The sequence below is a fragment of the Tachypleus tridentatus genome, unplaced genomic scaffold (assembly GCF_004210375.1).
Source record: "Tachypleus tridentatus isolate NWPU-2018 unplaced genomic scaffold, ASM421037v1 Hic_cluster_1, whole genome shotgun sequence".
NCBI classification, from domain to species: domain Eukaryota; kingdom Metazoa; phylum Arthropoda; class Merostomata; order Xiphosura; family Limulidae; genus Tachypleus; species Tachypleus tridentatus.
Window position 1 is genome coordinate 27981530 of NW_027467777.1, and position 23883 is coordinate 28005412.

A 23883-nucleotide genomic window follows, 5' to 3' on the forward strand; every position below is an offset into this window, starting at 1 on the left:
CTTGATAATGTGTCGTTTAATATTGTCATTACTTTATTTTGGAAGAGAAGTTTTGATAACGTTTACTACTATTGGATAATGTGTCGTTTAATGTTGTCATTACTTTATTTTGGAAGTGAAGTTGAGATAACGTTTACTAATACTTGATAATGTGTCGTTTAATGTTGTCATTACTTTATTTTGGAAGAGAAGTTGAGATAACGTTTACTAATACTTGATAATGTGTCGTTTAATGTTGTCATTACTTTATTTTGGAAGAGAAGTTGAGATAACGTTTACTACTACTTGATAATGTGTCGTTTAATGTTGTCATTACTTTATATTGGAAGAGAAGTTGAGTAACTCTTACCTATGATTCCATGTCTGATGTCTAGAGTTACCTCTGGTGCTACTACATCGTGGAGTAAATCTTATGTCATCTGGTTAATGAGAACCAGTGGTAACATTTAACCTGTTGACATCATTTCTAAATCAAATCTCATCTTCTTTGGTGACTGTATAATCTTTTTTTTTGTTTTTTTTACTCGAAGGATTATGGTACCCTGGTCGAACAGTAGTAAGCCTCTGGTCATCCAACACTAAAATCGTGGGTTCGATTTTCAGCAGTATACACAGCAAGTAGCCCATTGTTTCTTTGTTATTAACCAAGCATGTGAAGATAAAAAAACGTTAATAGAGCGAGAAATGTCTTTAATTTCTTTTAATAAATTCAAACAAACAAACAGAGAAATCACTTCAGAGGTAATGAGAACACGATACTTAGGTGAATTAGCTTTTAATCAAGAAAGATATAGGTTCAGAATAAGGCAAGTTTTTAAAATCTCACATTGTGAGCGAACTAGGTAGACGATGTTATTGTACTTTATGAAACATAACCTTGTATATTTTTGGTACAGGGCAATGACTCTTGGAAGTAACTGGAAGAAACATATTTTCCACTCTGCCATCCCACAAAGTGCTTCCTCTGTTGCTATAGAAAAACTTATTCTAACTACGCTTTCTAACGCATGCGCAGTTGTTCGAAGAAATGGACAATACTGTGAGCGTTATCACGAAGTTTACAGCCATCTTCTTTATTTCGGTTTTCAATTACTTAAAGTTAATGGAATTTTTAACAATCAAATATTTTAAATCGCACTGTGTTTTTGTGCAGCCTTTCACATTGAGGTTCAGTGTATGTTGAAATCCAAAGCCACTGGTGGCATAGGCGTCGACTCCATGTGTGATCCAAGAAGCGAATATCCACATAAAACTCTCTACAGCAGGAAAAACATAAAAACAACGCCTAACAGTTTTTTAATAAAGCTGATACTATAGGTAAGACTCTACTGAAGTCACTAGGATATTAGTCTTAAAGACATAGTGTCTTTACTTGTCACAGGTTTAAACACAAGAACGTTATATTTGAAAACGTAGTGTCTTTACGTGTCACAGGTTTAAACACAAGAACGTTATATTTAAAAACGTAGTGTCTTTACGTGTCACAGGTTTAAACACGAGAACGTTAAATTTAAAGACGTAGTGTCTATACTAGTCACGTGGTGCCTTACCAGGACGAGTCAAATTGTTACTCAGTTTAAATGAGGAAAGAAAACCACCGATCTGGGTAACACAGCTTGTCAGATGAGATGTCATCCAGGCAACGTATCTTATAAGGAGATGAGTAACCCGCGTAACACGGTTTATTAGAAAATAAGTAACCCGCGTAACACGGCTTATTAGCATAGTTTGTTTGCTTGTTTTGAATATTGCGCAAAGCTACACGAGGGCTGTCTGCATATACTTCCCTAATTTAGCACTGATAGACTAGAAGGAAGGAAACTAGTTAACATCACCCACCGCTAACTCTTGAGCTATTCTTTTACGATATTACAACGACTGTGAGGACGAGCATCTTCGGTGGAACGGGGATTCGGCCCGCAACTTTAAATCACGCGCCCTAACCACCTTACCACGGAACCAAACTGACTACAAATCAAGTGCCCTAACCACCTGGCCACGGAACCAAACTGACTACAAATCACGCGCCCTAACCACCTGGCCACGGAACCAAACTGACTACAAATCACGCGCCCTAACCACCTGGCCACGGAACCAAACTGACTACAAATCAAGCGCCCTAACCACCTCGCCATGGAACCAAACTGAAGTTGAAGGGTATGTATTTTCTTATATCAGCGCCAAATCGAGCTCTCTGCTTTGTCCACTGAAGATAATCGAGATGTTTTTAGTGTAGTAAACCAGAAAGCTTACCACTGTGCCACTAGGGGGCGTATTAGGAGAGACGTTACTCAGATAGCATGGCTTATTTGGATATAAGTGAAATTACCAAGTGCTTGGATATTGAAGGAAAACATCAGTTTCGTATACTCAAAACTTTATGAACTTTGTTGTATTTCTACACGTATCTTGAAGGAAAATCCTAGGTTTCTATACTCGATACTTTATGAACTTTGTTGTATTTCTACACGTATCTTGAAGGAAAATCCTAGGTTTCTATACTCGATACTTTATGAACTTTGTTGTATTTCTACACGTATCTTGAAGGAAAATCCTAGGTTTCTATACTCGATACTTTATGAACTTTGTTGTATTTCTACACGTATCTTGAAGGAAAATCCTAGGTTTCTATACTCGATACTTTATGAACTTTGTTGTATTTCTACACGTATCTTGAAGGAAAATCCTAGGTTTCTATACTCGATACTTTATGAACTTTGTTGTATTTCTACACGTATCTTGAAGGAAAATCCTAGGTTTCTATACTCGATACTTTATGAACTTTGTTGTATTTCTACACGTATCTTGAAGGAAAATCCTAGGTTTCTATACTCGATACTTTATTAACTTTGTTGTATTTCTACACGTATCTTGAAGGAATCGCAGCTTTGTATACTCGATATTTGAAGAATTCCGTGATGTTACTATCATGAACGTTTTATTTAAAAAAAGTTCTTAATTTCTTTTAAAACCTTAATAATTGAAACATTAATAAGCATTTGAAGGTGTACATTTACAACTGTTTTTGTCTGGTTGTCTAAATTCGTTTTATTATAATTTTGTGGTGAAGTTTCACGCATATCTTTATCTTGATAATTATGGTTAGGTTACTTTTATTATTATTCTGATTGTCAAGCCTTTTAGGTCTACGTTTGTAATGAGAATTATTTTTAGTTGGTTTTATTTATAATATATTAAATACCACGTGTTTCCTACCCGCTTAGTTAATTTTACAAAATATACTCTTTAAAAAAAGAAACGCAAAAGGCAAAATTTGAGACATATTGTTAACAAGTTTATTCCGGGTAGTTCTGTGTGACATGTGTGAAACTTTGCACATTCACTGCTGAACATCCAAAGTCTGCAAAGGCGAAGTCCATGCTCACTAGTTGAAGTTTAACGTCACTCAACGTCAATAACGAGTATGCCCCCCGTGAGCATCAGTAACTGTTTGGCATCTCCTGCCCATGGAAGCGATGAGATGACGAATCACATACTGTGGAATGGCTGTCCACTCAGCCTGCAAAGCTGCTGCAAGCTGAGGTAGAGTTTGCGGTTGAGGTTGTCGCCGTCCCAGACGTCGGTCCAACTCGTCCCAAAGATGTTCGATGGGGTTTAAATCTGGTGATCTGGAGGGCCAGGGAAGAACGTTGATGTTTAGTGTCTCAAGAAGACAGTGGCGAGTCGGGCTGTGTGAGGACGGGCGTTGTCATGTTGAAAAACGTCGTTGACGTTCACCATGATGGGTTGCACATGGGGCCTAAGAATCTCGTCGACGGTTGCGTACAGTCTGATCGGAAATCCTACGCAGCCCTGGTATAGTTGAGGCAGTAGACGTCGCAGCGGTGGTCCTATCCCGAAGGTGACGTAACCGGATGTAGCGATCTTGTGCGGGCGTGGTCACACGAGGTCTGCCAGATCGTGGACGGTCACAAGTTGATCCATGTTGTTGGTGACGATTCCATAGCCTTGTGATGGTGCTTGGGTGGACATTCACAGCTCTGGCAACATCTGATCGAGATTCGCCTGCTTCCAAGCGACCAATGGCGTTGTTTCATTGTGCTTCAGTCAGTCTTGGCGTAACTGTATTGCGTGTCGGTGGCTTAACACTGAGCTATGGAAACCGAGAACCCGTCACTTTTATAGGAATTTTGCACATGTTGCACTTGCAGAACATGCAGATCTCTCAAACAAATTTATTGGACACGAATGCGTTTTGGCGAAAAATCCGATGTTTTCCTCCGTTTTCAAAGTGCACAACTTTTATTGTCATTTTGGTCTGACAATCAGTGCCTTAACACATGTAACATCACATACTCTGAGCTTGTAACGTTATTACATATATTTCTCTTTAAAATAACAAAAATATCCCTTTTGCGTTTCTTTTTTTGAAGAGTATATATGTAAGTACACCTTGAGTAAGTAATCTTAATGCAGAATGTTGTTCAAGAGAACTGCTAAGTTCCTTTCGCCCTAATTACTCTCAAAACTAAGACATTCAATTAGTGTACTACATACACTTAAAATAGAGCAAAGTCAAATATACAATATATAAAGTGGCAAGGGTATTTTCTACTGGCAAGTAGTGAGTGACATCTGTACTCTGAGAAGAATGTTTTTGGTATATAGTTACCGCTAAATAAATTTGTCTTTAACTTTGTGTTTGTCAGTTTCATTGAGCTTTAATTTATATACAGTCTTTTTTTTTTTTGCTTGAAGTTTAGTCGAGGTTAAGAAAACTCATATGTTGCTACGTAACACATTTTTATGTCGAACCATTCCAGTGAATATTCGCAGAAAAATAAGCGAACCTCAGAACACCATAGACATTACTGTGCTTTCAGATTACATTAAAGCTTACGACGTTAAACGATTAGTTTCGATTTAGGTCATAAAAGTTGTTTATTTCACTTAATGTCTACTTTTCTTATCATAAGCAAAGCAGTTTTTTTTTGAAGCCCCTTCAGTGGTAAGTCTGAAGGTCAAAATTTAAAACCCACGGTGGGCACAGCATATGAAAGTCCATTTTGTAGCTTTGTGTTTAACAATAAACAAACAGACTTGCTTGAATATTGTAAAAGGTTAACGACTGTGCATTATTTGCCGCGTTTAATGTGTCCATTGTTTTCAGGTCCTTCTCGGACATGTGGCCATTAGCCTTGGTTACCATAGCAATCACTTTGCTTCCTCAGGATCTCGTGTTATCACGTGAGTAGTATATGTTTATATACGTATGTACATATAATTTTTATTAATACAAGCATTTTGTACTCTTCTTATTTAAACTAACAAATACAATGGAAATAACGTATGCAATTTTGTTTTTAATAATTCTAGTTTTTAAGGGGTAGTAACCACATATTAATAACTTACATAAAAATAAAACACGTTTTTGAAAACCATCATTGCGAAAGTTCCAAGTTTCACTGTGTCGGTATTTGGGTATTGATGTTGAATACCCAGGAGGGTCAGGTACATTAGACCTCTTCCTCCTTCATTGCGAAACTAACTTGTTGGTATGATAATTCAAATTAATATAGCCCATCACCAGGCAAGGTCATTTACCCAGTGTCCACCATAGGTTACAGGACTTGTATTTAAATCTTATGTTATATATAAATGTTTTTTTGTTAAACACTTGATATCAGATTTGTTAAACATAATATGTACTATTTGTTTTACTTTTCCAAAGAATTTTCCCCTATTCTTTATTTATTATATAGCTTTTATGAAATTTTAAGTTATTTTTAACTCTAAATAAAACTGGGAAAGTTATGTATTTGAATTTCACTGTAGTTATTTATTTCACCACTAAACAGGGCAAAGCGCTTGGACCTTTTAAAGCTTGTGGTCTAACTTAGCTAATAAGTTTTGGTATTGAACAAAACGGTTTGTAGCTAGTGAGCGATCTCAAACAAACAAATTTAATAATTAAATGAAACAGATCTGAAATGAAATGTTCATAAAGTTCTCTGAAGTAAATACGATATGCCCTAGACTTTCTTGTTAAAAGAAATATCTGAAAAGGTTTGATGAATTTCCCGTTTCTTGATTCTCATTAATAGTTTTGTAGTAGGTGGAAACAAATGTGTGGGTCAGTTTTCAAAGAATTAGTTCATTTAGCAACGTATTAACATCGTCGTGTTTGCATTACCGCCCTTTCTCTAGGCCTAATGTATTTACTGCGAGTTCATTCGTAGACGTTTATCCTCATCAAACCGAGTTATGCAAATAGTGCACATACTGAAAATCTATTCTCGCCTAGGCCTTACCTGTTTTGGCTGAATTAATTAATGTTTTAATGTATATTTAAAATCATGTCTTGCCTAGGCTTAACCTATCAATAATCACTTGGTTCGTATAAAAATGCTGTAATGAAAGCGTTTCGAGACGGGTAATGAATAAACTTTATTATAAATGTAGGAGTTTCGACAATATTTTGTCATTTTCAGAAAACGTCGTATATTTATAATAGATTTTACATTACAAAGTCAAGCCTTTCAAAACCTTTATTTTCTAAAAAATAGGTTTCTCGTTTTAGTAACTAATGCATATTGAGTCATGCCTAGGCACAGCCTATTTTCTAGCATTTATTAATGATTTAATATTTGTCTTTCTGTTAGGCCTAGCTTTTTTTAATTTCGCGCAAAGCTACACGAGGGTTATCAGCGCTAGTCGTCCCTAATGTAGCAGTGTAAGATTAGAGTCGAGCGCCTTAACCCATCTGGCCATGTCGGGCCCACTTTTATAAAGACCTTAAGCAACGCCTTTCCATTACAGCTATACAGTTATTTAGACTAAATTATTTAATGCTTGAAACAATATCTTTCCTGAATGGGTTTTTATTTCCGCTTTAATCTCATAATACTGATTTGAAATGTTGAATAATTAGCATTAAACTACTCTATAACACTTAATTTGTCGACGCGAAATCTTAAAGTAATCTTTTCTTATAATACGAAAATTGATATGATGGAATGTAATTCCAATTTTAAAATTTTATTTCATTTGGTTGTTACTTCACTAGGAAATTAAGAAAATTAGGATACATACACATATATTTATTTATTTATTTATTTTAGAGGAATTCGCCAATAACATAAATAATATTTGTCCGGAAATCAGGCCAGGCCAGGATGACCTCCCAGGTATTACTTTCATTTTTGTTTTTTTACTTCAAGTTTTAATCAGACACTAAACAGTAGATGTTTGTCTGTCATACATGTGAGTCACACGTTACGTATTACTATTTCAAATAACCGGAAATTTGAATCTAAAAGTTAATTAAATATTAATATATGTTAAATATATGGTATTTGCTAACAAGACTGATACACACAATTTTCGTGTGTTTTTTCACACAAATATATTTTAATATCCAAACAGTAGAAGCAATAAAGTTTAGAATAAAAGTTATAACTGAAGTCATTATAATTGATGGTTTATATATAATTTATATGCAAAAACGGCTCGTTGAACCTGACGATGACCGAAGAAGGTCGAAACGTTGTTCGCTCTTCTATGTAAAGTGTTTTCTCAGCCCAAACGAGCCGTTTTTGCATATAAATTTCTCAACAAGTGGGTTTCTCGTCATCACTGGTTTATATATAAGTTTCACAAACTTACAAACTATGCGTAGTCTTCTATCTAGTATAGAACCGAATATGTGATCAACCATCCGGGTCCACGAAGAGGATTCTGAGTAGATATTGTTATACTTCGCTAACTAACTTGGTTGAACTTGCGCCAATTACGAATGTAAGCTTTTGCTGACAACAAAACCCAGTGTCCTCGTACAAATATTAACGTTCGAAGTTATTCGCTAAAGTTGAACGGTTCGTACTGTTCGAAATTTATAAACGTTCCTGGCCCAATTTTGTCGTTTTCCGATTAATAGACGTCAATTACAGTTATAGTTTCCAAGACGTATTAGCACACTAACTGTAGCTGTCCACTAATAATAATACATGTGTCTCTTAGCACGTCCTTTTTATATACCAATCACGCGAGTTTATAGAGTTTTCAACACTGGTCTATTGTCGATTTTCACTTTCAAGAATTATCTAAAATTTCGAGAACAGGCAAGACTTGCCTAATACACGGTCAAGAATATAGGTCACATGAAAAAAAGAAAACTACAACAGTAAATTCATTACAACAGGATATATATGTATTACAAGTTTTATTCCGTATGCTTGATATGATGATAAGGACAGCAATCATTTGTGTCGAGTATATCGAATACGTGATGATAAACGACAGAAGCTTTTATCTATATCGTGTCACATCTTTTGATCACTGCCTTATAAAGTAGTATGTAAGGTTACCTTTGTTTCTTACAATGTGTTTGGTAACAATAAAGAACATTAGTTTAGCTTGTTACACTGTGTTTTGGGATAATAAAGAACGTTAGTTTGGTTTGTTACAGGGTGTTTTGTGATAATAAATAACGTTAGTATTAGTTTGTTACAGTGTCTTTTGTGGTAATAAAGAACGTTAGTTTTAGTTTCTTACAGTGTGTTTTGGGATAATAAATAACGTTAGTTTTAGTTTGTTACTGTGTGTTTTGTGATAATAAAGAACGTTAGTTTTAGTTTGTTACAGTGTGTTTTGTGATAATAAAGAACGTTAGTTTTAGTTTGTTACAGTGGGTTTTGGGATAATAAAGAACGTTAGTTTTAGTTTGTTACAGTGGGTTTTGTTATAATAAAGAATGTTAGTTTTCGTTCGTTACAGGGTGTTTTGTGATAATAAAGAACGTTAGTTTTAGTTCGTTACAGTGTGTTTTGTGGTAATAAAGAACGTTAATTTCTAGTTTGTTACAGTGGGTTTTGTTATAATAAAGAACGTTAGTTTTAGTTCGTTACAGGGTGTTTTGTTATAATAAAGAACGTTAGTTTTGGTTTTTACAGTATGTTTTGGGATAACAAAGAACGTTAGTTTTCGTCTGTTTCATACAAATATATTGCGGGTTTTATTTTGTATTTTAAACCAGTGTTTTGTGTCTCTGACTTACATATGTTATTTATGTATTACAGGTTTTGATATGATACGAAACTTTCGATTGGATGATGTAGAATTAGGTTTTGAAGGCGTGACTGAAGTTGAAGGTTCTAACAAAATGCAGAGAGCATACAGATTATCACCTAAGAGGACAAACCTGACACTGCCTACCAGGTAGATTCATATCCATTTCACTTTCATTTCTTTGACTCAGTTTATTTCTTCTTTTTGAAATCATAGCTTATAACCTTTTGGGGACATTTACTCTCATCAAAAATCGTATTTAAATTAATTTATCAATAAAACTAGCACAAATGTCTGGTACAACACTAACAGAACTGCTCCTTGCGGTACAGCGGTATGTCTTCAGACTCATACCGCTAGAACTGGGTTTCGATACCCATGGTAGGCAGAGCACAGATAGCCCCTAGCTTAACTTCAAAACAACACAAACAGAACTATTAGTGTAGTTATCCTTAAACACCAAACATGTTACAACACTAACAGATATATTAACGTGTTCATCCTTAAACACCAAACATGGTACAACACTAACAGATATATTAACGTGTTCATCCTTAAACACCAAACATGGTTCAACACTAACAGATATATTAACGTGTTCATCCTTAAACACCAAACATGTTACAACACTAACAGATATATTAACGTGTTCATCCTTAAACACCAAACATGTTACAACACTAACATAACTGACATTACTAGTTACTCTTTATCTACTGTTTGTGTACAGTACAAACATCTGTATTTTTATCTTCACATTTTTCCAGTATTACTAGTTACTCTTTATCTACTGTGTGTCTACAGTACAAACATCTGTATTTTTCTTCTTACATTGTTCCAGTATTACTAGTTACTCTTTATCTACTGTTTGTGTACAGTACAAACGTCTGTATTTTTCTCTTTACATTCTTCCAGTATTACTAGTTAATCTTTATCTACTGTGTATGTACAGTACAAACGTCTGTATTTTTATCTTCACATTCTTCCAGTATTACTAGTTACTCTTTATCTACTGTGTGTGTAAAGTACAAACATCTGTATTTTTCTCTTTACATTCTTCCAGTATTACTAGTTACTCTTTATCTACTGTGTGTCTACAGTACAAACGTCTGTATTTTTATCTTCACATTCTTCCAGTATTACTAGTTACTCTTAATCTACTGTGTATGTACAGTACAAACGTCTGTATTTTTCTTCTTACATTCTTCCAGTATTACTAGTTACTCTTTATCTTCTGTGTGTCTACAGTACAAACATCTGTATTTTTCTCTTTACATTCTTCCTGTATTACTAGTTACTCTTTATCTACTGTGTGTGTACAGTACAAACATCTGTATTTTTATCGTCACATTTTTCCTGTATTACTAGTTACTCTTTATCAACTGTGTATGTACAGTACAAACGTCTGTATTTTTATCTTCACATTCTTCCAGTTTTACTAGTTACTCTTTATCTACTGTTTGTGTACAGTACAAACGTCTGTATTTTTCTCTTCACATTCTTCCAGTATTACTAGTTACTCTTTATGTACTGTGTGTGTGTACAGTACAAACGTCTGTATTTTTCTCTTCACATTCTTCCAGCATTACTAGTTACTCTTTATCTACTGTGTGTCTACAGTACAAACATCTGTATTTTTCTCTTTACATTCTTCCAGTATTACTAGTTACTCTTTATCTACTGTTTATGTTCAGTACAAACGTCTGTATTTTTCTCTTTACATTCTTCCTGTATTACTAGTTACTCTTTATCTACTGTGTATGTACAGTACAAACATCTGTATTTTTTCTCTTTACATTCTTCCAGTATTACTAGTTACTCTTTATCTACTGTTTATGTTCAGTACAAACGTCTGTATTTTTCTCTTCACATTCTTCCAGTATTACTAGTTACTCTTTATCTACTGTGTATGTACAGTACAAACATCTGTATTTTTCTCTTTACATTCTTCCAGTATTACTAGTTACTCTTTATCTACTGTATATGTACAGTACAAACATCTGTATTTTTTTCTCTTTACATTCTTCCAGTATTACTAGTTACTCTTTATCTACTGTATATGTACAGTACAAACGTCTGTATTTTCTCTTTACATTCTTCCTGTATTACTAGTTACTCTTTATCTACTGTTTATGTTCAGTACAAACATCTGTATTTTTCTCTTTACATTCTTCCAGTATTACTAGTTACTCTTTATCTACTGTTTGTGTACAGTACAAACATCTGTATTTTTTTTCTCTTTACATTCTTCCAGTATTACTAGTTACTCTTTATCTACTGTGTGTCTACAGTACAAACATCTGTATTTTTCTCTTTACATTCTTCCAGTATTACTAGTTACTCTTTATCTACTGTTTGTGTACAGTACAAACGTCTGTATTTTTCTCTTCACATTGTTCCAGTATTACTAGTTACTCTTTATCTACTGTTTGTGTACAGTACAAACGTCTGTATTTTTCTCTTTACATTCTTCCAGTATTACTAGTTACTCTTTATCTACTGTGTATGTACAGTACAAACGTCTCTATTTTTCTCTTTACATTCTTCCAGTATTACTAGTTACTCTTTATCTACTGTTTGTGTACAGTACAAACGTCTGTATTTTTCTCTTTACATTCTTCCTGTATTACTAGTTACTCTTTATCTACTGTGTATGTACAGTACAAACATCTGTATTTTTATCTTTACATTCTTCCAGTATTACTAGTTACTCTTTATCTACTGTTTGTGTACAGTACAAACATCTGTATTTTTCTCTTTACATTCTTCCAGTATTACTAGTTACTCTTTATCTACTGTTTATGTTCAGTACAAACATCTGTATTTTTCTCTTTACATTCTTCCAGTATTACTAGTTACTCTTTATCTACTGTTTGTGTACAGTACAAACATCTGTATTTTTTCTTCACATTCTTCCAGTATTACTAGTTACTCTTTATCTACTGTTTGTGTACAGTACAAACATCTGTATTTTTATCTTTACATTCTTCCAGTATTAGTAGTTACTCTTTATCTACTGTTTATGTTCAGTACAAACATCTGTATTTTTCTCTTTACATTCTTCCAGTATTACTAGTTACTCTTTATCTACTGTTTATGTTCAGTACAAACATCTGTATTTTTCTCTTTACATTCTTCCTGTATTACTAGTTACTCTTTATCTACTGTGTATGTACAGTACAAACGTCTGTATTTTTCTCTTTACATTCTTCCAGTATTACTAGTTACTCTTTATCTACTGTTTGTGTACAGTACAAACATCTGTATTTTTCTCTTTACATTCTTCCAGTATTACTAGTTACTCTTTATCTACTGTTTATGTTCAGTACAAACATCTGTATTTTTCTCTTTACATTCTTCCAGTATTACTAGTTACTCTTTATCTACTGTTTGTGTACAGTACAAACATCTGTATTTTTCTCTTCACATTCTTCCAGTATTACTAGTTACTCTTTATCTACTGTTTGTGTACAGTACAAACATCTGTATTTTTATCTTTACATTCTTCCAGTATTAGTAGTTACTCTTTATCTACTGTTTATGTTCAGTACAAACATCTGTATTTTTCTCTTTACATTCTTCCAGTATTACTAGTTACTCTTTATCTACTGTTTATGTTCAGTACAAACATCTGTATTTTCTCTTTACATTCTTCCTGTATTACTAGTTACTCTTTATCTACTGTGTATGTACAGTACAAACGTCTGTATTTTTCTCTTTACATTCTTCCAGTATTACTAGTTACTCTTTATCTACTGTTTGTGTACAGTACAAACATCTGTATTTTTTCTCTTTACATTCTTCCAGTATTACTAGTTACTCTTTATCTACTGTTTATGTTCAGTACAAACATCTGTATTTTTCTCTTTACATTCTTCCAGTATTACTAGTTACTCTTTATCTACTGTTTATGTTCAGTACAAACGTCTGTATTTTTCTCTTTACATTCTTCCTGTATTACTAGTTACTCTTTATCTACTGTGTGTACAGTACAAACATCTGTATTTTATCGTCACATTCTTCCTGTATTACTAGTTACTCTTTATCAACTGTGTATGTACAGTACAAACGTCTGTATTTTTTATCTTCACATTCTTCCAGTATTACTAGTTACTCTTTATCTACTGTGTGTACAGTACAAACATCTGTATTTTTCTCTTCACATTCTTCCAGTATTACTAGTTACTCTTTATCTAATGTTTGTGTACAGTATAAACTTCTGTATTGTTCTCTTTACATTCTTCCAGTATTACTAGTTACTCTTTATCTACTGTGTATGTACAGTACAAACGTCTGTATTTTTTCTCTTCACATTCTTCCAGTTTTACTAGTTACTCTTTATCTACTGTTTGTGTACAGTACAAACGTCTGTATTTTTCTCTTCACATTCTTCCAGTATTACTAGTTACTCTTTATCTACTGTGTGTGTACAGTACAAACGTCTGTATTTTTCTCTTTACATTCTTCCAGTATTACTAGTTACTCTTTATCTACTGTTGTGTGTACAGTACAAACGTCTGTATTTTTTCTCTTTACATTCTTCCAGTATTACTAGTTACTCTTTATCTACTGTGTGTCTACAGTACAAACGTCTGTATTTTTTCTCTTCACATTCTTCCAGCATTACTAGTTACTCTTTATCTACTGTGTGTGTACAGTACAAACGTCTGTATTTTTCTCTTTACATTCTTCCAGCATTACTAGTTACTCTTTATCTACTGTGTATGTACAGTACAAACGTCTGTATTTTTCTCTTCACATTCTTCCAGCATTACTAGTTACTCTTTATCTACTGTGTGTCTACAGTACAAACATCTGTATTTTTCTCTTTACATTCTTCCAGTATTACTAGTTACTCTTTATCTACTGTTTATGTTCAGTACAAACGTCTGTATTTTTTTCTCTTTACATTCTTCCTGTATTACTAGTTACTCTTTATCTACTGTGTATGTACAGTACAAACATCTGTATTTTTCTCTTTACATTCTTCCAGTATTACCAGTTACTCTTTATCTACTGTTTATGTTCAGTACAAACGTCTGTATTTTTCTCTTCACATTCTTCCAGTATTACTAGTTACTCTTTATCTACTGTGTATGTACAGTACAAACATCTGTATTTTTCTCTTTACATTCTTCCAGTATTACTAGTTACTCTTTATCTACTGTATATGTACAGTACAAACATCTGTATTTTTCTCTTTACATTCTTCCAGTATTACTAGTTACTCTTTATCTACTGTATATGTACAGTACAAAGATCTGTATTTTTCTCTTTACATTCTTCCAGTATTACTAGTTACTCTTTATCTACTGTATATGTACAGTACAAACATCTGTATTTTTCTCTTTACATTCTTCCAGTATTACTAGTTACTCTTTATCTAATGTTTGTGTACAGTACAAACATCTGTATTTTCTCTTTACATTCTTCCAGTATTACTAGTTACTCTTTATCTACTGTGTGTCTACAGTACAAACATCTGTATTTTTCTCTTTACATTCTTCCAGTATTACTAGTTACTCTTTATCTACTGTTTGTGTACAGTACAAACGTCTGTATTTTCTCTTTACATTCTTCCAGTATTACTAGTTACTCTTTATCTACTGTGTGTACAGTACAAACGTCTGTATTTTTCTCTTTACATTCTTCCAGTATTACTAGTTACTCTTTATCTACTGTTTGTGTACAGTACAAACGTCTGTATTTTCTCTTTACATTCTTCCTGTATTACTAGTTACTCTTTATCTACTGTGTATGTACAGTACAAACATCTGTATTTTTTATCTTTACATTCTTCCAGTATTACTAGTTACTCTTTATCTACTGTTTGTGTACAGTACAAACATCTGTATTTTTCTCTTTACATTCTTCCAGTATTACTAGTTACTCTTTATCTACTGTTTGTGTACAGTACAAACATCTGTATTTTTCTCTTCACATTCTTCCAGTATTACTAGTTACTCTTTATCTACTGTTTGTGTACAGTACAAACATCTGTATTTTTATCTTTACATTCTTCCAGTATTACTAGTTACTCTTTATCTACTGTTTGTGTACAGTACAAACATCTGTATTTTTTCTCTTTACATTCTTCCAGTATTACTAGTTACTCTTTATCTACTGTTTATGTTCAGTACAAACATCTGTATTTTCTCTTTACATTCTTCCAGTATTACTAGTTACTCTTTATCTACTGTTTATGTTCAGTACAAACATCTGTATTTTTCTCTTTACATTCTTCCTGTATTACTAGTTACTCTTTATCTACTGTGTATGTACAGTACAAACGGCTGTATTTTTTCTCTTTACATTCTTCCAGTATTACTAGTTACTCTTTATCTACTGTTTGTGTACAGTACAAACATCTGTATTTTTCTCTTTACATTCTTCCAGTATTACTAGTTACTCTTTATCTACTGTTTATGTTCAGTACAAACATCTGTATTTTTCTCTTTACATTCTTCCAGTATTACTAGTTACTCTTTATCTACTGTTTATGTTCAGTACAAACGTCTGTATTTTTCTCTTTACATTGTTCCAGTATTACTAGTTACTCTTTATCTACTGTTTATGTTCAGTACAAACGTCTGTATTTTTCTCTTTACATTCTTCCTGTATTACTAGTTACTCTTTATCTACTGTGTATGTACAGTACAAACATCTGTATTTTTCTCTTCACATTCTTCCAGTATTACTAGTTACTCTTTATCTACTGTTTATGTTCAGTACAAACATCTGTATTTTTCTCTTTACATTCTTCCAGTATTACTAGTTACTCTTTATCTACTGTTTATGTTCAGTACAAACGTCTGTATTTTTCTCTTTACATTCTTCCAGTATTACTAGTTACTCTTTATCTACTGTTTATGTTCAGTACAAACGTCTGTATTTTTTCTCTTCACATTGTTCCAGTATTACTAGTTACTCTTTATCTACTGTTTGTGTACAGTACAAACGTCTGTATTTTTCTCTTCACATTGTTCCAGTATTACTAGTTACTCTTTATCTACTGTGTGTGTACAGTACAAACATCTGTATTTTTCTCTTTACATTGTTCCAGTATTACTAGTTACTCTTTATCTACTGTTTATGTTCAGTACAAACGTCTGTATTTTTCTCTTCACATTGTTCCAGTATTACTAGTTACTCTTTATCTACTGTTTGTGTACAGTACAAACATCTGTATTTTCTCTTTACATTGTTCCAGTATTACTAGTTACTCTTTATCTACTGTTTGTGTACAGTACAAACGTCTGTATTTTTCTCTTCACATTGTTCCAGTATTACTAGTTACTCTTTATCTACTGTTTGTGTACAGTACAAACGTCTGTATTTTTCTCTTCACATTTTTCCAGTATTACTAGTTACTCTTTATCTACTGTTTGTGTACAGTACAAACGTCTGTATTTTTCTCTTCACATTTTTCCAGTATTACTAGTTACTCTTTATCTACTGTCTGTGTACAGTACAAACTTCTGTATTTTTCTCTTTACATTCTTCCAGTATTACTAGTTACTCTTTATCTACTGTTTGTGTACAGTACAAACGTCTGTATTTTTCTCTTTACATTCTTCCAGTATTACTAGTTACTCTTTATCTACTGTTTGTGTACAGTACAAACGTCTGTATTTTTCTCTTTACATTCTTCCAGTATTACTAGTTACTCTTTATCTACTGTGTGTGTACAGTACAAACATCTGTATTTTTCTCTTTACATTCTTCCAGTATTACTAGTTACTCTTTATCTACTGTGTATGTACAGTACAAACGTCTGTATTTTTTTCTTCACATTCTTCCAGTATTACTAGTTACACTTTATCTACTGTGTATGTACAGTACAAACGTCTGTATTTTTTTCTTCACATTCTTCCAGTATTACTAGTTACACTTTATCTACTGTGTATGTACAGTACAAACGTCTGTATTTTTCTCTTCACATTCTTCCAGTATTACTAGTTACTCTTTATCTACTGTGTGTGTACAGTACAAACGTCTGTATTTTTCTCTTTACATTCTTCCAGTATTACTAGTTACTCTTTATCTACTGTTTATGTTCAGTACAAACATCTGTATTTTTCTCTTCACATTCTTCCAGTATTACTAGTTACTCTTTATCTACTGTTTATGTTCAGTACTAATATATATATGGCCTTTTTCAACAGGACTATTTTTCCTTTGGGTTTGCCAGGTCAATTTTCCTTTGTTGCTACGTTTCGGAAGCGAAACCTTCAGAAACGTTCCTGGAATCTAATCCGTATTGACGACCTTTTGGGCAAGCCTCAGTTTGGAATCACTTTCTACCCCAAGACAAATGAAATGGACTTTTATTTTCTTGACTTCCAGGGCAGACTTCAAACAGCCACCTTCACTGATGTTGAGGTAAGCCGCCCATATTTACTGAATGTGTGGTAATGGATAATATTGTCGTTGTGTTTGAGTACCCTAATTAGTGTTAATATGTGACCTAATCCTAGAGATTAAGTGCATGTAATAGTTTACTGGGTTTCAATGTGTGTATGAACAATAAAGTGTAAGTGTGGTTTTTTACACTGACGGTATCCAATAAGGAAGCAGAAATAGTAAAAAGAAAAATGTAAAATAATTTTTTATATGTTACAGTTTTTTACGGTGGGAAAATATTTCTGAAACAGTTGAAAATTTACATCTCTGATGTAATCATCCTTAAGTGAACAGTTCATGTTAGATATATATTTCTATTCGTTCCTTTATTATTACATCCATAGCGTCTTCATTACATTTTAATTACATAAACTGCTTTGTGGAAGGTGGTAATTCATTATTGTAACATGTTAATTACTTGTGTTTTAAATTTCAAACACAAATTTTGTAAGAAAGCAGAAATATGCCTTATTTCAAATATGCCTTATTTCAAAGACTTTTTTATCTTGGGTAAAACACTAATACAAGATAGCCCCTGTATATCGACAGTTTCGAGATATCATACCAGGTGTGTTGATGCATGATAAGACACAGATTATCTCTTAATGTAAGATGTACGACAGTTTAATATTATAGTGATATTTGATATACGTTTATTGAAATGTTGCACATTTCTAATAAAGTTTTCTTTCACTACTCATTCAAACCCTCTAGAAGCTTTATTTTCTAAAAACTGGATTTCTAACAATTAAGTTATAACAATTATTTTAGCTAAACAAATAATTAAGACAACATTGCCAAAAATATGTACTTTGTTACTGCTTTCAATGAACTGAAATACAAGTTTTTTCATGTTAGAAATTAATATTTGTATAGAACTACATTACTTGTATTACATCCATAGAATACACACCTTATAGAACCATACTACTAGTACTGCTGACCTTGTGAATTCATACCTATATAGAACCATATTACTAGTTTTTTACATCCATAGACTTCATACTTATATGGAACTATATTACTTGTGCTGTACATCCATAGACTTCATACTTATATGGAACTATATTACTTGTGCTGTACATCCATAGAATTCATACTTGTATGGAACTATATTACTTGTACTTTACATCCATAGAATTCATACTTATATGGAACAGTATTTCTTGTACTTTACATCCATAGAATTCATACTTATATGGAACAATATTTCTTGTACTTTACATCCATAGAATTCATACTTATATGGAACAGTATTTCTTGTACTTTACATCCATAGAATTCATACTTATATGGAACAGTATTTCTTGTACTTTACATCCATAGAATTCATACTTATATGGAACAATATTTCTTGTACTTTACATCCATAGAATTCATACTTATATGGAACAGTATTTCTTGTACTTTACATCCATAGAATTCATACTTATATGGAACAATATTTCTTGTACTTTACATCCATAGAATTCATACTTATATGGAACAGTATTTCTTGTACTTTACATCCATAGAATTCATTCTTATATGGAACAATATTTCTTGTACTTTACATCCATAGAATTCATACTTATATGGAACAGTATTTCTTGTACTTTACATCCATAGAATTCATACTTATATGGAACAATATTTCTTGTACTTTACATCCATAGAATTCATACTTATATGGAACTATATTACTTGTGCTGTACATCCATAGAATTCATACTTGTATGGAACTATATTACTTGTGCTGTACATCCATAGAATTCATACTTGTATGGAACTATATTACTTGTGCTGTACATCCATAGAATTCATACTTGTATGGAACTATATTACTTGTGCTGTACATCCATAGAATTCATACTTATATGGAACTATATTACTTGTACTGCACATCAATAGAAATCATACTTATATGAAACCATATTACTTGTGCTGTACATCCATAGAAATCATACTTATATGAAACTATATTACTTGTGCTGTACATCTATAGAAATCATACTTGTATGGAATTATATTACTTTTTCTTTACATACATAGACTTCATACTTATATGGAACTATATTACTTGTGCTGTACATCCTTAGAATTCATACTTGTGTGGAACTATATTACTTGTACTTTACATCCATAGACTTCATACTTATATGGAACTATATTACTTGTGCTGTACATCCATAGACTTCATACTTATATGGAACTATGTTACTTGTGCTGTACATCCATAGAATTCATACTTATATGGAACAGTATTTCTTGTACTTTACATCCATAGAATTCATACTTATATGGAACTATATTACTTGTGCTGTACATCCATATAATTCATACTTATATGGAACTATATTACTTGTGCTGTACATCCATAGAATTCATACTTATATGGAACTATATTACTTGTGCTGTACATCCATAGAATTCATACTTATATGGAACTATATTACTTGTGCTGTACATCCATAGAATTCATACTTATATGGAACTATATTACTTGTGCTGTACATCCATAGAATTCATACTTATATGGAACTATATTACTTGTACTTGTGCTGTACATCCATAGAATTCATACTTGTATGGAACTATATTACTTGTGCTGTACATCCATAGAATTCATACTTGTATGGAACTATATTACTTGTGCTGTACATCCATAGAATTCATACTTATATGGAACTATATTACTTGTGCTGTACATCCATAGAATTCATACTTATATGGAACTATATTACTTGTGCTGTACATCCATAGAATTCATACTTATATGGAACTATATTACTTGTACTTGTGCTGTACATCCATAGAATTTATACTTGTATGGAACTATATTACTTGTGCTGTACATCCATAGAATTTATACTTGTATGGAACTATATTACTTGTGCTGTACATCCATAGAATTCATACTTGTATGGAACTATATTACTTGTACTTTACATCCATAGACTTCATACTTATATGGAACTATATTACTTGTGCTGTACATCCATAGACTTCATACTTATATGGAACTATGTTACTTGTGCTGTACATCCATAGAATTCATACTTATATGGAACAATATTTCTTGCACTTTACATCCATAGAATTCATACTTATATGGAACAGTATTTCTTGTACTTTACATCCATAGAATTCATACTTATATGGAACAATATTTCTTGTACTTTACATCCATAGAATTCATACTTATATGGAACAGTATTTCTTGTACTTTACATCCATAGAATTCATACTTATATGGAACAATATTTCTTGTACTTTACATCCATAGAATTCATACTTATATGGAACAGTATTTCTTGTACTTTACATCCATAGAATTCATACTTATATGGAACAGTATTTCTTGTACTTTACATCCATAGAATTCATACTTATATGGAACAATATTTCTTGTACTTTACATCCATAGAATTCATACTTATATGGAACAGTATTTCTTGTACTTTACATCCATAGAATTCATACTTATATGGAACAATATTTCTTGTACTTTACATCCATAGAATTCATACTTATATGGAACATTATTTCTTGTACTTTACATCCATAGAATTCATACTTATATGGAACAGTATTTCTTGTACTTTACATCCATAGAATTCATTCTTATATGGAACAATATTTCTTGTACTTTACATCCATAGAATTCATACTTATATGGAACAGTATTTCTTGTACTTTACATCCATAGAATTCATACTTATATGGAACAATATTTCTTGTACTTTACATCCATAGAATTCATACTTATATGGAACTATATTACTTGTGCTGTACATCCATAGAATTCATACTTGTATGGAACTATATTACTTGTGCTGTACATCCATAGAATTCATACTTGTATGGAACTATATTACTTGTGCTGTATATCCATAGAACTCATACTTATATGAAACTATATTACTTGTGCTGTACATCTATAGAAATCATACTTGTATGGAATTATATTACTTTTTCTTTACATACATAGACTTCATACTTATATGGAACTATATTACTTGTGCTGTACATCCATAGAATTCATACTTGTGTGGAACTATATTACTTGTACTTTACATCCATAGACTTCATACTTATATGGAACTATATTACTTGTGCTGTACATCCATAGACTTCATACTTATATGGAACTATGTTACTTGTGCTGTACATCCATAGAATTCATACTTATATGGAACAATATTTCTTGTACTTTACATCCATAGAATTCATACTTGTATGGAGTATATTACTTGTACTTTACATCCATAGACTTCATACTTATATGGAACTATATTACTTGTGCTGTACATCCATAGACTTCATACTTATATGGAACTATGTTACTTGTGCTGTACATCCATAGAATTCATACTTATATGGAACAATATTTCTTGCACTTTACATCCATAGAATTCATACTTATATGGAACAGTATTTCTTGTACTTTACATCCATAGAATTCATACTTATATGGAACAATATTTCTTGTACTTTACATCCATAGAATTCATACTTATATGGAACAGTATTTCTTGTACTTTACATCCATAGAATTCATACTTATATGGAACAATATTTCTTGTACTTTACATCCATAGAATTCATACTTATATGGAACAGTATTTCTTGTACTTTACATCCATAGAATTCATACTTATATGGAACAGTATTTCTTGTACTTTACATCCATAGAATTCATACTTATATGGAACAATATTTCTTGTACTTTACATCCATAGAATTCATACTTATATGGAACAGTATTTCTTGTACTTTACATCCATAGAATTCATACTTATATGGAACAATATTTCTTGTACTTTACATCCATAGAATTCATACTTATATGGAACTATATTACTTGTGCTGTACATCCATAGAATTCATACTTGTATGGAACTATATTACTTGTGCTGTACATCCATAGAATTCATACTTGTATGGAACTATATTACTTGTGCTGTACATCCATAGAATTCATACTTATATGGAACTATATTACTTGTACTGCACATCAATAGAAATCATACTTATATGAAACCATATTACTTGTGCTGTACATCCATAGAAATCATACTTATATGAAACTATATTACTTGTGCTGTACATCTATAGAAATCATACTTGTATGGAATATATTACTTTTTCTTTACATACATAGACTTCATACTTATATGGAACTATATTACTTGTGCTGTACATCCTTAGAATTCATACTTACTTTGTGGAACTATATTACTTGTACTTTACATCCATAGACTTCATACTTATATGGAACTATATTACTTGTGCTGTACATCCATAGACTTCATACTTATATGGAACTATGTTACTTGTGCTGTACATCCATAGAATTCATACTTATATGGAACAATATTTCTTGTACTTTACATCCATAGAATTCATACTTATATGGAACAGTATTTCTTGTACTTTACATCCATAGAATTCATAATTATATGGAACAATATTTCTTGTACTTTACATCCATAGAATTCATACTTGTATGGAACAATATTTCTTGTACTTTACATCCATAGATTTTATACTTATATGGAACAGTATTTCTTGTACTTTACATCCATAGAATTCATACTTATATGAAACCATATTACTTGTGCTGTATATCCATAGAAATCATACTTATATGAAACTATATTACTTGTGCTGTACATCTATAGAAATCATACTTGTATGGAATTATATTACTTTTTCTTTACATACATAGACTTCATACTTATATGGAACTATATTACTTGTGCTGTACATCCTTAGAATTCATACTTGTGTGAAACTATATTACTTGTACTTTACATCCATAGACTTCATACTTATATGGAACTATATTATTTGTGCTGTACATCCATAGACTTCATACTTATATGGAACTATGTTACTTGTGCTGTACATCCATAGAATTCATACTTATATGGAACAATATTTCTTGTACTTTACATCCATAGAATTCATACTTGTATGGAAGTATATTACTTGTGCTCTACATCCATAGAATTCATACTTATATGAAACCATATTACTTGTGCTGTACATCCATAGAAATCATACTTATATGAAACTATATTACTTGTGCTGTACATCTATAGAAATCAAACTTGTATGGAACTATATTACTTTTTCTTTACATACATAGACTTCATACTTATATGGAACTATATTACTTGTGCTGTACATCCTTAGAATTCATACTTGTGTGGAACTATATTACTTGTACTTTACATCCATAGAATTCATACTTGTATGGAACTATATTACTTGTACTTTACATCCATAGACTTCATACTTATATGGAACTATATTACTTGTGCTGTACATCCATAGACTTCATACTTATATGGAACTATGTTACTTGTGCTGTACATCCATAGAATTCATACTTATATGGAACAATATTTCTTGCACTTTACATCCATAGAATTCATACTTATATGGAACAGTATTTCTTGTACTTTA

General features: G+C 31.9%; 1 protein-coding gene across 1 annotated transcript in view; it reads left to right on the forward strand.

Moving 5' to 3' along the window:
- The first annotated feature begins 5007 nt into the window (after positions 1-5007).
- The window catches only part of LOC143241984 (collagen alpha-1(IX) chain-like), a 35558-nt gene continuing 16682 nt past the window's right edge, over positions 5008-23883 (forward strand). The window contains exons 1-4 of the mRNA XM_076485328.1: positions 5008-5208; positions 7083-7148; positions 9039-9177; positions 17193-17409. Of these exons, the coding sequence (XP_076341443.1) occupies positions 5145-5208; positions 7083-7148; positions 9039-9177; positions 17193-17409 (486 nt within the window). The 5' untranslated portion in view covers positions 5008-5144. The remainder of the gene's footprint in view (positions 5209-7082; positions 7149-9038; positions 9178-17192; positions 17410-23883) is intronic.